General features: G+C 40.7%; 1 protein-coding gene across 4 annotated transcripts in view; it reads left to right on the forward strand.

Moving 5' to 3' along the window:
* LOC120729097 (microtubule-associated serine/threonine-protein kinase 1-like) overlaps positions 1-16,048 on the forward strand; it is a 77,539-nt gene that overhangs the window by 30,205 nt on the left and 31,286 nt on the right. For all 4 annotated transcript variants that reach the window (XM_040024539.1, XM_040024537.1, XM_040024540.1 and 1 more), the window contains exons 3-6: positions 8,258-8,346; positions 9,006-9,081; positions 9,602-9,674; positions 14,518-14,678. In XM_040024539.1, the coding sequence (XP_039880473.1) occupies positions 8,258-8,346; positions 9,006-9,081; positions 9,602-9,674; positions 14,518-14,678 (399 nt within the window). The remainder of the gene's footprint in view (positions 1-8,257; positions 8,347-9,005; positions 9,082-9,601; positions 9,675-14,517; positions 14,679-16,048) is intronic.

Consider the following 16,048-nt stretch of genomic DNA (forward strand, 5'->3'; position numbering starts at 1 on the left):
ACAGAGAATGTCACCTGACAGGAAGTGAGACTGGATGGATCGATGGTGTACCCATCGAAAAGGTCTTGTGTCCTGTGTGCCCTGTGAGTCAGCACTTAGAGCTGAAGATGACACCACTGACTGATAGACAACACACACACACACACACACACACACACACACACACACACACACACACACACACACAGAGAGAGAGAGAGAGAGAGAGAGAGAGAGTTAATAATCAGCAAGGTAAAGCACATTAAGCATGCACAGGCGCTTGCTCACACCCATCTGATGGATGGTGAAATGGACGTAGGTAAAAACTTGTGTGTTTCCATTCCATGTGTGTGTGTGCGTGTGGGTGTTGTGTGTACGCCGGTGGACCATGACTGATTTTCTATTTGCATGCACATGTTAGCCTATGACAGGTAAACCCCTCATCATGCACTGTTAGGCTGTTCATTCAGAATCTGCTGTCCTTTAATTGATTGTATTTAATACGGAGCTGCTGTGTTTTTATCAGTGACCATTTGTTGTAATTAGTGTGCTCAGCTGTCTGACTATAATGTGGTCAGACAGCTGAAATCTTTTATGATATCAATGAGAAAAGAAACCCAAGTGTTTCATATCTCAAACTAGTACAGTGCTTTCATGAGTCACCCTTCAGTTCTTTATGTGTTGCTAGCAAAATGGGACAAAGTTGGAGAGTTTTATTGAAATGTACAAAATAACCCCAAAACAGAGTTTGTACCATTTTAATGAGCTTGAAAGTCAGTGTTTGATAACCTCAGAGGCTGAACCTCTTAGGCAAACCTTCTTGTAATTTCTTTAGTTTTCAGGAATAATTCTTCTAGATTTTCGAAATACATTCAAAGCTCTTTTTGAATTCCATCAATTCTGACAAGATCCCCAACATCACATCCCTAAACCATGACAGAGGCTCCAGTGTGCTATAGACAGTCACTGTTGTGTTTAATTTGGGATACCTGAGGCTTTTCTCCTCATTTCCCTTTCTTAAGAATCGCTTCTTCACAGCCACATTTGCATCACTTCCTGTGTTTCCTGAGGTTTCGTGGTTTTCACGGTTGTTCCAATACCGTTATGTTTTCAGCTCCCAGTTCTTACTTTAAGGCATACTACATTATCATATATGAAGATCTGGATTTTAATTAACCCAAATTTGCCTTCGGGGAGAATCTTACAATATACGTCAGAGAGACTATATCAGCCCCAGCATTGCGTTAAATATCCCAGATTTAATCCCCCACATCCATGTGTTATTGTTTGCATCATTTTTATTTTCAGTTTATTGAATTTTTGGTCGGTGTTATGGGGACTGACCCTGTGTTTTTCTCCATGGTGTGTTTGTGTGTAAGAGACTAATGGCCCTATGCCAGCCAGAGGCCTGTAGGGGGATAATTGCTCGTCAAAGCTTCTGCACGAGTCATTACCACAGATTTAACCTTTGACCCCCTCGCAGCGAGCTGACCAGAGCATCATAACCACTTACAGCACTGGGTTTCATCACTGGGAGATTGGGACACAGGCAGGGGTTGTTGGCTGTCTACATGTATATTTGTGGTATTTTTTTTTTAACAGCAGGATGTTTACATCTCTATTTAATTTAAAAAAAAAAGTGTATATATTAAAAAAATAGACTGATTTATACATGTAGTTACTAATAGCTTTGTTCTCTAAATGCGCAGCACCCAACAGTATTCGTTGACTGGTCTGTAACTCGATCCAGCTGCTGACTGGTACTGGGCAGGTAGAGTTCAGTGGGTTCAGAGCTGACGTGACCAGTGACAGTTAACTAGAAACAGAAAAGTCGTGGCTAAGGTGAGCTCCAGAGTTGCTGATAATTATGCATTTGCTTCTCCAGCCACACTGCTGATTTAAATCACACCTTAGTTTTCATCATAGTTCATTTTCTCCTCAATTAGTGTTTAATTAGTTTGTTGGCTTTTTGACCTTGCGCACATCAGCAATGTTTGCAGTGCTGCAGTTAACTTCTGTATAATCACACTGTTGAGTTAAGTTTCCCTTAAGTGGCTTATTACCATGTTCTTGTTAGTTAGAAGTACTTGACGGGGACGTGAATGAAGCAGAAGCTTGTCATTGCTGAGGATGTTTGATAGTTTCTGCCACAAACCTGGATGCCGTGTGCTATGTCTCCAGCGTATTGCATATAAATTGCACCTCAGGGCTCCGTGTTTGTTGACTGTTTAATCTGCACTCAGCATTAATCTCATGTTAAAATTGCTCTTTGACACTGATTAATATTAACAGCAGATTTTGTAGGAAAATCAGCTAATATTACAAGATGATTGCCTGTATATAAAAGATGGAAGTAGCACAGTGACACTACACGTTATGAATTCTTGAGCTTGGCTTTCTTCCCATGTTTTGATGATGTGGCTAGCTAGCAGTGGCTCTGACTGTAGTCAAAGAGTACAGCACGCTCACATTGTAGCAACTTCTCACTCCAGAGGGAACCACACCCTATTTCTTACTCTTTTTAACTTCTGTTTTACTCTAAAGGAAACCATCATTTACAAAACCAATGGAACTTTGTATTAACAAAGACTTCACACTTGTGATCAAGACCATAAAGTCAGTAGTAAAAGTTGGCACCGATGTTATAAACGAAGTAAGAATTGCGATCACTTCGATCGTTTCTTCTACATAGTCAAACTTATTTTTGCAAGCAGAGGAGTCGCCCCCTGCTGGCCAGTGGAATCAAGAACATCTCTTATTTAGAAAGTGAATGCTCTGAGATGGTGTACCCTTCCTATGATACCCATATGATAGCTGGGATACATGCCAGCTCCCCAGCCATAATTTGTTGAGCAGTTAAGAAAAGCCTTAACATTTAACAAGTATGTCCACCTCTTCTTCATGCTCGAGATGTTTCTTTAGACTATACCTAGAAGCAAAAAAACAACAAAAACATGTATGTGCTATGCTTTGACAGAGATGACAATGTCACGCAGACACACTTTACTTCTACCTCCCATATTAAAAGTAGCGTCACACTCGCAGCTTTCTCGTCAGCTCTGGTCGCCGTCCACAGAGGCCCACACAATGGCAGCATGCACCGCTGACCCCAGTGAATCACACGCCACCTGATTGACACTAACCTCCCGCCTCGCCACTAGCCCTCTGTCACACACAGATTGAGTCTGCATGATGGATTACACAATGGATTATGATGGATTAAAAAACTGGCATTCACGAGAAAAACACACAAACGCTCATTGGCTCTGTTGTGTGAGCAGACTCTGGTTCTCAGTACTGAGGTTCACTGCCGGGTGAAATCTTTTTCCACATTTTTTTGTAGATTAGAGCTGATTCAGTCTCGTACTCACCTTAATTATTTAATTTAATACAAGCTGTCTCTTTTCTTGCTGTGCGCTCTGGTTAAAACCAAACAGTTGTAGATGACGCCGTTTGCTTCTCATGAGTGTGACTCTAAATCTGTTGCTATGGTAACATTGTACATCCCCCCCCCCAGTTTCTCTTCGTCTTTCTTCTGTATGGATCGAGAGAATTTTCTCTTGATTGGCCTAATCTGATCTGAAGCGGTTTGAATATTTTAAAAGGAAAGAGTCTTGTTTTTAGTGACGCTTCAGCCTCTTATGTTTAAAATTCATGCATGCATGAGACGGATGACTGAATGAGCCCAAATATCACCGTCAGCCTGAAAACAGAGAAGCTGGCAGATGATGTATTGCAGGACTGTTTGGCTGTAAACTGACAAACTGTAAACTGTTTGTATTTGACTACTAAACTAGAGGCAGATTTATGATCCAAAGATGGCAGTGTACAGCGTATTAACTGTGTCTACGTTTCTCCCACACATACACACAGAGACACACAAACACACACACATACTAACATCTTCTTAACCAGACTGAAAGAAGATGAGCTCAGGCTGCACGGCTATAACCGTGACGGAGTGATTTAAAGTCACATTACCACACACACCAGCTTTCCCAGTTCTCTTATCTCCTTTGCTTTCCCAGTGAAGTGTATCCACGGCGTGTTAGTCAGAAGCCCCAACAGCTGCCTATGGCGCCTATATTCCTCACTGACTGCTACTAATTATCAGGAAGGGATATAGGGTGAACATGATTGGATTTTACAGTTAATGAGCTTTCTTAAATGATCTTATTGGTACTCACTTAGAGAAGGGACAATGGTGTAAATACACAGTTTTTATAGAGTGTGCATACCCATAAAACAGAGCAACTATAGCTACATTAGTGAGCCTTTTTGTACCGATTCACTCCCCACGATGTCACACATAATAACTGGGGCTGCAGCTAATAGGAATTGATTGGTGAATTTATAATTTGACTTTAAAATATCAAGTGAACCACATGAAGTTTTATCAAAGTAACAGTCCAAAATACAAACATATTCATTCTAACACATATAGACAATAAGAGACAGAAATGTGCACCAGATACAGCAATGAGCAAACTGTAATGTTTTTGGTTCATCGGCTAATTATCCACGAGGACTGATTTTTTTCTGTGTTTTGACTGTTTCAGTTTTAATACTGTTTCATGTCTTACCTCATCACATTACCATTTCCTCTTAAAATTGTAGTTTTAGTAAAAAAGGAACCACAGATATACCTGTTCAAACACACATTAGGGCAGATAAATAATCAGCCAATCACATGGCTTTGTTGATGCCAGAGGTTAAAGGAGAATTGCCGAAATGCTTTGAGCTGATAAAAAGACAGCTCTTACTCAAATAACCAGTTGTTACAACTAAGGCATGCAGAAGTGCATCTCTGAACACAAAACATGCAGTAAAGTAAGTGGGCCGCAGCAGCAGAAGACCACACCCACCTCTAATAATGGGAATCTGAAACCGCTATTACACATGCACAACAAAATTGGACAATAGAAGATTAGAAAAATGTTGCTTGATCTGATGAGTTGCAATTTGTGCTGCAACATTTAGATGAAACGGTCAGAATCTGCTGTAAAACCATCCTAGCTGGAATCAACGGCTCAGGTTGCTCTGGTGGTATAATGAACAGCGTTTAAACAATACATCAAAAATTTAAGGCCAACACATCTGCAGCATCTGAGTAGTATCATGTCACTATGGCCCGAAATGTCCGAGGAATGTTTCCAGCACTTTCTTGAGTCTGGATCACAACAAATTATCAGTAGGGGTGCAACGATACTCATATCGATATTGAACCGTTCGATACAGTGCTTTCGGTTCGGTACGCATATGTATCGAACAATACAAAATTTTTTATTTATTTTATCAACTTTTCTTCTGACGATGCTGTCTGTGTTGAGAGCTCAGTGGATCTGCGTTCGACTACTCCGCCTAGGCTGCACTGTCGAGCGCAGATCCACTGAGCGCAGTGCAAGCTAGCAAGACAGAAGCTAAGCTCGTTGCAACAAACTGATAAAGTGGCCAGAGAGGCAATAGAGTAGACATCCAACAAACAGAAACAGACGTTTTGTTAAGAGAACATAAACACGTAAGCTGAGGAAAAATTTACAAATGCTGCTATACAGCTGTTGATGATCAATATATGGTGACCTCTGTGACCTCGACCTCAGGGTCGAGATTAGAGGTCAAGTTTTCTGAAAATCTTGTGAACAAAATAAATCAAGAAAGATTTCCCCTTTCCAATTTTCACATTTATGCCATAGATTCATCTAGCAGGAGGCTGTGCGGCAGCGCTGGTGACTGCCAGTATTTTCATTCATATGTTGTTTAAACTTAAAATACAAGCACAGGAAAGCTGGAAATCGTGTGTGCACACATAATTATAAAAAAAACCAATATTTTTATGAACTGTAAACAAAAAAGGAAAATATATTATGCAATGTTATATATATTAGAACAATGCAATGTAATATACAATATTGCAATGCTATTTAATTTGTGTTATTTCATTTTTTGTATAGTCTTTACTGTTATGTACTCAAATTCCTAATTATGCTGCATCAAGTTTGATGCTAGAAAGCGGTTCTTTATGCCGAGGAGCACTAAAGCACTTTATGAGGCTTTCTTTTGATGTGTGACTGATTTGGCCTCTGTATGTAAGTCTGTCTAACAACAGTAACCCAAACAAACCAGGTTGCAGTAGGTTGCAAGGCACTGAGCTAGGTCGATGGTTTCAGTTTGGTAAAAGCTTTTGTAAATGTGTGTTCATGCTGGTTTTGTTAAAAACAGGACTTCTTGGTAAATGTTAGAAAGGTACACTGAAAGAGATCTCAAAAAAAAACCAGTGGAATATACAACCACCACGGTAGGATGGTTTTACGACCCGCCCCCCCTTTCCCCCGCTGTGTCTGTCATATGTGCTCCACTTAGTTTTAACAGAATTGAAGTAGCAGGGCTCTTACGGTGACCTTTACTGGTGCGACTGGCAGTTGGAGTATAGAATAAAGAGCAGAGCTCCTATTTAACCTTTGCTACAGTACAAATGCTTAGGGCAAGATACCCTTTTGAAGCATTTCATTTAAGATAATGTTGTAATGCAAAGAGGCTCTCAGCTCCACAGGAAGATTAGATGGCTTTGCCTTTGTAGGGTTTTCATTCTGTTTTTAATAGTTTAGTCAACCTTGTATTGCCTTAAAGGGGAGTTAGGGGAGAGAATGACTTTTCCTGACGTCACACATTTCAATTATTCATCATTTAGAGAGTTAATTTGGGAGAAGGAGAAAGCAATATGGATCCGGGCATGAATGGAGATATCAGAATATGGTGACACCATTTGTTGTGACTGGGGATAATAGAGAATAGGAGGAAAGTCGCAAAAAGGAGGCAGGTAGAATTAATGCTCCTTCCCAGTAATATGTGGTTTGCAACATTAGGTACTAGACCTGAAAGTGAATCACTCCCATTTAACGAGTCACTGATAGAGTGTTTCTCCTGTAGATACGATGAATCATGAATCAAAAGCTGAGAACGTGTTCTGAAGTGAAGATTTAGTGGTGTACGCTCGAGCGATTCAGCTTTTTGAGAAAGAGCAGCAGTGAGAATGTGGATTTTTCATACCTCTAGGAAAAAAGAGGAAGGGAAATGAAAGTGAGTTTCAAACAGGTTCAAGGAAATGTGCACTCGAGTCTTCTGTGCCTTTTTTTTTATTCCTTCCTCTGCTACCCTTCCCCCTTCCTCTGTTCTTGTTTTAAGAGAGTTGAAGCAAAGTATGGTGTTAAGCCACTTCTAGCCCTCTGTCCAAAGCTAATGCATTCCCCTTAAATATTTCAATGTGCTTGTCTTCTGTTCTGCAACACTGAGTACAAGCTCTCCCTCAGCTGGCACCCACAGAGGCGCACTGCCACCAATGAAATCCTGCCAGTTAGACTTCTCAGACTGCTAGAAACAAGCGCTGAAGATTTGCATTTAAAAAAAGGATAGAGATGAGGGAGGTAGGGAGGAACTCTAAGACTGGGATGTAGATTATAGATACAGGGTTTGTGTGTTGTGTGACCATGTTTGTTTGTTTTTTTTTTTCTTTACTCCTGGGTGTAAATGCTGTGATTGTTTTTTACTTTCTGCACAGATGTAGAGCAGCATGCTAGCTGATGCAATAAGAAGCAAACTTGTGTTGTTTGTCAGATTCGGTGCTGCTTTCTAAAATCTGCTCTGACGGGCACTAATGTGACTCACACACAGAGACATTAAAGCCCTGCGAGCAATCCTTACAGGAAAAGAGCACCTGAAAATTCCCCTTCCCTCTTTATGAGCTGTTACATAAAACAATGACCCTTGTGCACTCTCCGTCAAACTGCACAGTGGCACCTCTAGTGGCAGCAGCATGTGTAGTCCTTATGGTTCAATAACTTCGTTCCTTCATTATGGTCTATACCTGCCCTCCCCGTTCCTTCTTTTCCTCCCTGTCTTCGCTCCTGCCCTCCATCAATCTAGCCTTTATATTTCACAGCGGCAGCCATCATGCAGCTGGACCTTGAGGAAATTAAAATCTGTCTTGCTTTGTCGCACTCCCCTGTGGACCTGCAGATGTCAATAAAATCCTCTATTATGTTCTGGCACATGCACACACAGAATGACATACTGTACTCAAGATAAACAGCATGCACACTTGTGCACACAAATATTTAACTGCAGGCTATAGAGTTATTTGGGCTGTCATGTAAGCACACGGCCAAGCTCGGCGAGTGTATTCATTAACCTGGGGCTCCCTGAGTCGTTTGGGCTGTCAGCTGTTAATTGATCTAATGAAGACAAATACTGAGATGCTCTTTGTTCTTGTTTACGTTTGTAGTTGCAGAACCAGTAACCGGAAAAGCCTCATCCTGACCAGTACCTCCCCCACCCTGCCACGACCGCACTCACCACTGCCCGGACACATAGGTCAGTATGCCCGATGTATATGTTTTACCACATTCCCAGTTTGATTCCAGCTGCCTTTCCTGAACATCATATCAGTCTGTCCCGCTGCTTGTTTCTTAGCATCTCAATTATCTGCTATGAAAGCCAAAATAAATTGTCAAAAATGGGCATTGTTGAAAATTTGAAATAAAAAGAAAAAAAGAAAAATTATATGAGGTGCAAAGTTTGAAAATAAAACAAAATTTACATTCACTGTTTTTACACCAGCCAAAGGATTGTCATTATATTTTTTCTGTTGACTCTTTCTGCATTTGCATGCAGTCTGCAGTCTGCAGCTTGCTTGCATTGGCTGTGTAACCTGTCAGGTTGATCAGTAGAAAGCTGTAAAATATCCCCATGGCTGTCTCATTGCATCTGCATGCAGGAGCAGAAAAACATCCAAGAACCCGCTCATGCAAACATGGATCCATATGTTTATAAGCAGAGGGATTAGAAATGAGATGCACATTTCCTAAAGCTTTTGACACAGTTATTCTGAATATTCTAGGAAGTGAACAAAACCAACTGACTTTTAATGTAAAACAACCACAAACAGAATGTATTTTAGTTTATTACCCTGCCCGGTAACCCAGAGCGTCTGTTTTTTTTTAACTGTTTTTTCTCCATATGTATCTTATTAGGAAGCAGTCCGTTGGACAGCCCGCGCAACTTCTCACCAAGCGGACCTGCCCACTTCTCCTTTGCCTCTTCTCGAAGGTTGGCATCAGTTCTTTTGTGCAAAATATTGGAGCTTGACTGCTGTTAGAATTATTCTGAGACACATGCACACAAACACACAGTGAAATCCTTCAGGGAACACACCCACTCAGTCGCACACACACGTGTAAAATGGAGCTGCAGCTTTGTCCTGGGTCTGTGTGACTGAGGCGTGACAACAGGCCGACATGAATCAGGCGAAGTGCCTGGACTTTGCCCAAACGAGTCCCCCCTCATCACTCACTCAGGGGAAGTGTCAGACTCCGGGACAGCCGGAGGAGGCCTCAGGGAAGAGAGGGATGAAAGGAGTGAAAGTGTAATTGGATAGATTGAAAGGCAGTGAAGGTGGCAGAATTGCTCCGGTATAACAGCCAATTGTCCTGTTTGGAGGAACAAAAATAGAAACTGACATTTCGAATTTTGGCTGTTAAAAGTTGTAGAGAAAAACAGTTTTTGGTTCCCTTTGTGTCTAACATATGCTTTCCTGTTTTTCACTTTTGTTTTTCATTTCTTTTCTCAGGGCCGATGGTCGCAGATGGTCTTTGGCTTCTTTGCCTTCCTCAGGATATGGCACCAACACACCCAGCTCAACGGTAGGTTTCAGCAGAAGATCGAACTCTTTGATTATCATTCCTGCAGTTTAATGTGATCATTGCTGGAATTTTTTTGTCTGGTTAATGTATTTAATGCATTTCCTTTGTCATAAAACATGTGCAAGGCTGATTTCATCATATTTTCATTGTTTATTCTTTACATCCCGTCTGTTTTTCCTGACCTTGTTGGTGCGTTGCTACATTCCTTGCTACCTGAAAGGCAAATACAGATTAATGGAACAAAAAACGGATATAGCATTTGTCCCATTTCATTTATGCTTAATCCGATTTGTCAGAGTTGATCTTCAAAAACATCAGTGTCACTGACTCATTGTTGTAAAGATTTTGTTGCTAGAAGGCTGACTCTCTAATTTACACTTTCCGTAAGGTGGAAATGAAATTGTTCCTACTTGCCGCAGCTTTTCAAATCTTACTCTGGCTGTGGGTAAAGATAAGGAGACTTATCGCATTTCAAAATTCTTCCATGCGTCTCATCCGTCGAGCCCAAGGTTGTTCATTCCGGCACCACTAAATCAGAGGGTGTTTTCTTTGGTGGAAAATAACCTACAGGCCTTGAGGGCTCAAGTCAGAATCACCACTATTAGCTATCAGAGGGCGATAAATGTCTAGTCATCATTTGATTGACATATTTCTACTTGATTATTGCCTGCATGAAGATATTTACAATCACTGAGCAGATGGGCATTCAGCCTGGACAGATGATCCATACTATATATAGACAAATCGATCGAGAGGTCGCTCCAGTTAATGATGCTGGGCAGGTGTCTTGCATTGCCATCTCAGCCACCATTTCTGTAAATGTGCGTCTAAATGAGTGAATGAGAGGCAAATTGTAAAGAAATGTGCTGTGCAAAGGTTGAAAATCACTATGTAAGAGCAGTTTATTTGTCCTTCATTATCAACAAAGGCTTCCGCCACCATATGTGGCAGCTGGAGCTCAGATGATACAGCGAGTGGACCATTAGTTGCTGAGTAGTTGGTTAGTCCTTGAGTATTTAAGTACTTGAATGCTTAAGGACACTTATTCCTATACAAATATTAAAGAAGGAGAATAAATGAAAGCAGGTGTATAAGAGGTTACCAGCATAATTGACCATACAACAGATGTGGCTTCCTTGGCGACAACTTTCCTCCATCTGTTGTGTATCATTAACTGCACAGCCACTGCTGCTGACTAAATGTGTCCTTGTCAGACAAAACATGTGTCTATCAAACTATGCTGCACAGTGTAGGTGCAGTGAGCTTCATATAAACCTTCTGAAGTAAATTGTTGAGCCTCTGTGATCATCGTATTTTTTAGTAGACATTCCCCCCGCGCTCCCTTTCGAAAGTGCAAAACAGAGAAGTGTGACCAGATACTACGTAGTTTTAGCAGAGAATCGTGAATAATGACAACAAGAAAATGTGAAATGTGTATTTTGTTTTGTTTTTTTTTCCTTTGGCTGATTTGCTGCCTAAGTCATGAAACTGCACCAGAACTTTACTTTCGATTTTTCTTCCATTGCTAAATAGATGAGGTGCATTTTATAGCCTGTGCATGAATATGGATTTCACTCAAAGAATTCATTTGCATATATTTACATGCACAAAATCAGCTCTGGCGCTGCTGAATTCATATTCTAAAGTTGCATGTGCTACGTTTGTTCCGTTTGGCTTTGAAACAATTACAGGCCACAGTCGCGGCTAAATGCCATGCATACACAAACACGCACAACTCCGCAGTCTTTGACTTTGTAATTCCTCTTGTCAGTCCCAGATGACTGTTAAGAAGCTTTTCAGTGGCAAGAACATGCATCATGTGTAAACCAGAACTAAAAATAAGTAATCAGTTGCTAAGATATGTTCGACCTGATTTATCTGAAACTGATGACTTGGCCTCTCTGGAAAAAGTGGAGCAGAGATAATTGAAATGTAACCAGTCTGTATTCATGTCTGTTCCAGTATGTATTTCTCCATCCATCATTTCTTCGCAGAGACAGAGAGAGATGATAAAGAGGGACAACAGAGACAAATAAAAGAGAGTGTAGGTGGAAATGAAACTCAATTTGAAGCAAACAGAGAGCCAAAAACAATGTTCGCTTTCTTCTTGAGTGCAAGATGTTTGCGGCATAAGAGACTACCCGGAGAATTGAACACTGCCAAGGCCCATTTGGTAAAGACTCCATTTGAGAAATGGACTTTAATGTGTTTGATGCTCAGGTGGATGCGTTGACTCATAATCCACTCCCTGTACATTTCTGTGCCGTCCTGAACGCAATCGTTCCCTCAGCCTCTCTTCTCTTTCGCACATCATTTCTTTCATTGACTGCCTCCCGGCTTCTCCTCACAGCTCCACATGCAGAGACACGCACACACTGTAGATAACGCATTGATCTGTTTTTACTGAGATTGAAGGTGGTTGCTCTGTGTCTCCATAATCTTCTCCACCTCCATCACTCCTCCTACCCTGCCTTCCGCCCCATCAATCAGTTTTCAGTGCTCTCCTTGTTCTCCATTACTTGCTTGATTAGCTACAGCAGAGCCACTGTATACTGAACAGAGCAGATCAGAGTACAAGGTGTATGTGTGTGTATACCTATAGGTAGAAATGACATATTTTAGAGAAAAGCTACAGAAACAGTTGGAAATGTCTACAGACAGTGGATATGTAACGGTTTAAGCCTTACAGATGACACAAACAATAGATTCCTCATTTCTGCTTAGATCCTGCCTCACACAGCAAAACAGCAATTTTACACCAGGGCAGGTACAGGCTTGTCATATTACTCCCAATGCTCAGATTTATTATTATTTTTTTATATTTTTATTTCTACCTTTAACTTGTTTATAGTTGATAGTGCAGTCATGAGCTGAAAAAGCACTTTGGTCTTTTAAAAATAACATGTTGAATATTTCACTGAAAACCTTTGTAGTGGGAAGAAACTATGTTTTGCCATATGTCGGATTATACTTTACATTTCTGTCTTGGTTCTTTGTTAGAGATAGGAGTACATTGAAAGGAGTCAGTTGAATTTGTTTGGACATCTAGCTCTTAATCACCTCCGAGGTGAGGTGTTTCGGAGAGGTCCTCCAGGGAGGAAGACCCTGATGCACATGCGGGACAAACTAAAGAGTTTACATCTCTCCAGCTGGAGTTCTGGAGAAAACCACCCTTGTTTTTCTCCAGAAGAGCTGACGGAGGTAATCATTAAGAGGGGGGCTTGGGCATCTTTGCTTAGACTGCTGCCCCCGCAACCCAGATGAGCTTTAGAAGATGGATGAACGGATGGATGGATGGATGGATTAAAGAAAATAATTCCAATTTTTTGTTCAAATGGTGAGACATTCTCATTTAAAATTAAAAGTTTCATAGCTTATAAGTGCAGCAGTGTCAATACACAATCCAATGGCAAATGCATTCCGCTCATACAACCTGGTACTTTTGTACCATTATAAGTGCTGTGTGCATTTGGTTCTAAGCATACAACCTATATGTTGCTGAGACTATTTTGTAATTTATTATGTTCGTGCCCTAAACCAGTAGTGACTTTATAACACATTTTATCATGAATCTGAATCTTTAAGCCACACTTTTCAACTCTTTGGAAGGATCTGCTGCTATTCACTTTTTTGAGATTTTCAGTAAATGCAGTGAAAAAGAATCATTTTATATAGAGACAACGCTTCCAGTAAATATTCCATTCTGGGACTGACTTTATATTCTCCTATAAAGCTGTTAAAGCCAAGCATTTTTTATGATCTTCAAAAATTTCCTCCTCGGGCTATTCTCAGCGGCAAATCTTTCTCACTCCATTTATAAGCCCGATGCACCTGAAATGAATCTGCATATTCTTCAAAATATCTTTCAGGAAAAACATGCAGAGACTAATTTCGCTTTCTGTTTAGCCTCAAAGCCATTAAAGGTCAGAAGCATTAAGGTTGAATGACCAGTGGTTCAGCTGTGCCACCATAATAACAAAACTAAATGTTGGAGATATTTATCATATTTGTTTTTCTTTAGTAGTAAGCAAGCAGAAGTGAAGAAAGACTGACAAGTTGGAGAAATGCTCCAAATGAAGTAGCAAAACCAAATCATATAAACTTTTATTTATTCATGACATCCATCGTGTTCAGTGGCATTTCCCCTCATTCTTCAATCTTGCTCTGTCTTTGGGGAACTTCTTAATTGATCATGTTGCACTCTCAGCATTGCAATTTCTATACTTTTCTTCAGCCTGCGCGAGAGTAGGACCTGAAAAGGAGTTTCTAATGGATTTTTATAGCAGAAATCATTGTGTGGCCAAAGCCAACCATTATGTCCCATTGGGAGATGTGTTCATTAAGGCTCCCATTGATCCAGGCTGTTTTTTTCCTTCGGTGCTATAGAAAAGTCTTTTGTTTAAAACCAGGCAGCGCTGCCATTAATCGCCCAGAGGCATGAGATGCTTAACCAGCAGTCAACTTTTACTCGGGGTGATTTTTTGATTCCCTGCAGTCTTTTTGCTCTGTTTTTCAGTCTGCGTTACTCTGTTTTGCACTCCTACACCAACTCCTTCTGGATATTTTGCTTGTTTCGCCACCTCTCTCCTTGTTCTTTTAACTTGGTTTCTTCTTCGTTTCAGTTCTTTGTTACACCCACTCACATTATAGTACACCTTGTTCTTCTCTTCTCCTCTCTTCTCTTCTCTTCTCATCTCTTTGTTTTTGATGTTCTTTTTCATCACTGGATGTCTATTTTTAAACTATTGATCTTGCAGCTCTTACAGAGGCTTAAAAAAAATCAAACGACGGACAGTTCACTTTTTAACCTTGCCTCCTTTTCATGTCTCTCATGTCTCTCCAGTCATCCAGCTCATCCCAGGAGCGTCTGCACCAGCTGCCCTTCCAGCCAACCATGGATGAGCTGCACTTCCTGTCCAAGCACTTTGGCAGCACAGAGAGCATCACAGATGACGACGGCGGGCGCCGCTCGCCGCACGTCCGTCCTCGCTCCCGAAGCCTCAGGTGAGAGCGTGACAGGTAATGGGCAAAAGACTGTTTAAGTAAAGGATCCCATCCCTCCTGTGTAACACTGGAGAATAAAGATGTCAACATCAAAGCTTTATTTGTAAATGTTTGAGTATTCTGTGTAAGACATAACAAAACTAGCCGAAATTCAACATGGCAAGCTGTTATCAAAGGACATTTAGCAGCCATTAAAGATGATAAAAGCGATATTTATTCAGTTACTGTGCAGGACCAACTTCTTTCTGTTATTAAGAGGTGTGGAGTGCTCTCAGTCATTAATTCAGATGAGTCGCCTTTTGTGAATGTGCCAGTGCTTTATTTGGTGCAGCTCGCATTTACAGAGAGGGGACATTAGGTTTGTTAGGCCTTTTCATCAAACACATCATGCTCTGTTTTGAAGATGTGTCTACCTTAATAAACAGTACTTAAGTCCTTGCTGTACCGGCACCAATGCAACACTGTAAAATGTCCCTTTATCATGGTATAGCGATAGGTTTGCAGTAGTACGCAGGACACAGTCGACAGAGGTGGAAAGTAACAAAGTACAAATATGTTACTTGAGTTTTCAGGTACCTGCACTTTACATGACATGTTTCTTTACTTTTAGTAACAGTATCTACTTTACTGTTACCACTCTAGGTTCTAGTTTTAACACATTTTAGGAGAATATTTTGCCTTTCACACATTAAACCCATTTGAACCTAAATAGAGGGAACATGAAAGACAATCCTGTTGGTGGATCCAGCATCAGTGCTTATTGCTTCTGACTGGCGTAAAAGACGCAGAGATGAGATGCGGGGAAGAGAGCAAAGACGGACCTGTGACAGAAAAAAGTACCATTAGCAGCTTCATGACACACAACAAACAAAAACAAAGATATTGATCAGTTAGCTTTTCACAAAACTAGCGGATAGAAATACCCCTCGAAGAGTTACTTTGTACTTTTTTTGTCGTTAAGCTGCCGGGGCGGCGAGCCACGTGGACACCTACGTTTGTGAATGCGATAACTCAAGAAAGAGGCAACCTAGGAGCTTCAAACTGATACCATGTGTCTAATAGGAGGCTGAGGGGTAGCACTAGTTTTCACTTTGACCTAAAAGAAATTAAATTAATATTTCTACCTAAATCTTCAGAATGCAAGTACTAGCTGTACTTCTACTTAAGTGAATAATCTGTCTACTGTTTCCACCAGTGCAACAAAAAATAACCAGTAATTATCTTTAAGATGTCAGCTGTCATGGGCAGTTTGCTAAGAACGTACATAAACAGTTTAAACTGGTCCCTAAGTATAATAAACAGTTTAGAACAATAAACTAACAGTTAAGGATAAATGGTTGAGGACGTTTTTATATTTTCCTCTGAAAAGC

This window comes from Simochromis diagramma, unplaced genomic scaffold, assembly GCF_900408965.1.
Source record: "Simochromis diagramma unplaced genomic scaffold, fSimDia1.1 OVJJ01000302.1, whole genome shotgun sequence".
Taxonomy (NCBI): domain Eukaryota; kingdom Metazoa; phylum Chordata; class Actinopteri; order Cichliformes; family Cichlidae; genus Simochromis; species Simochromis diagramma.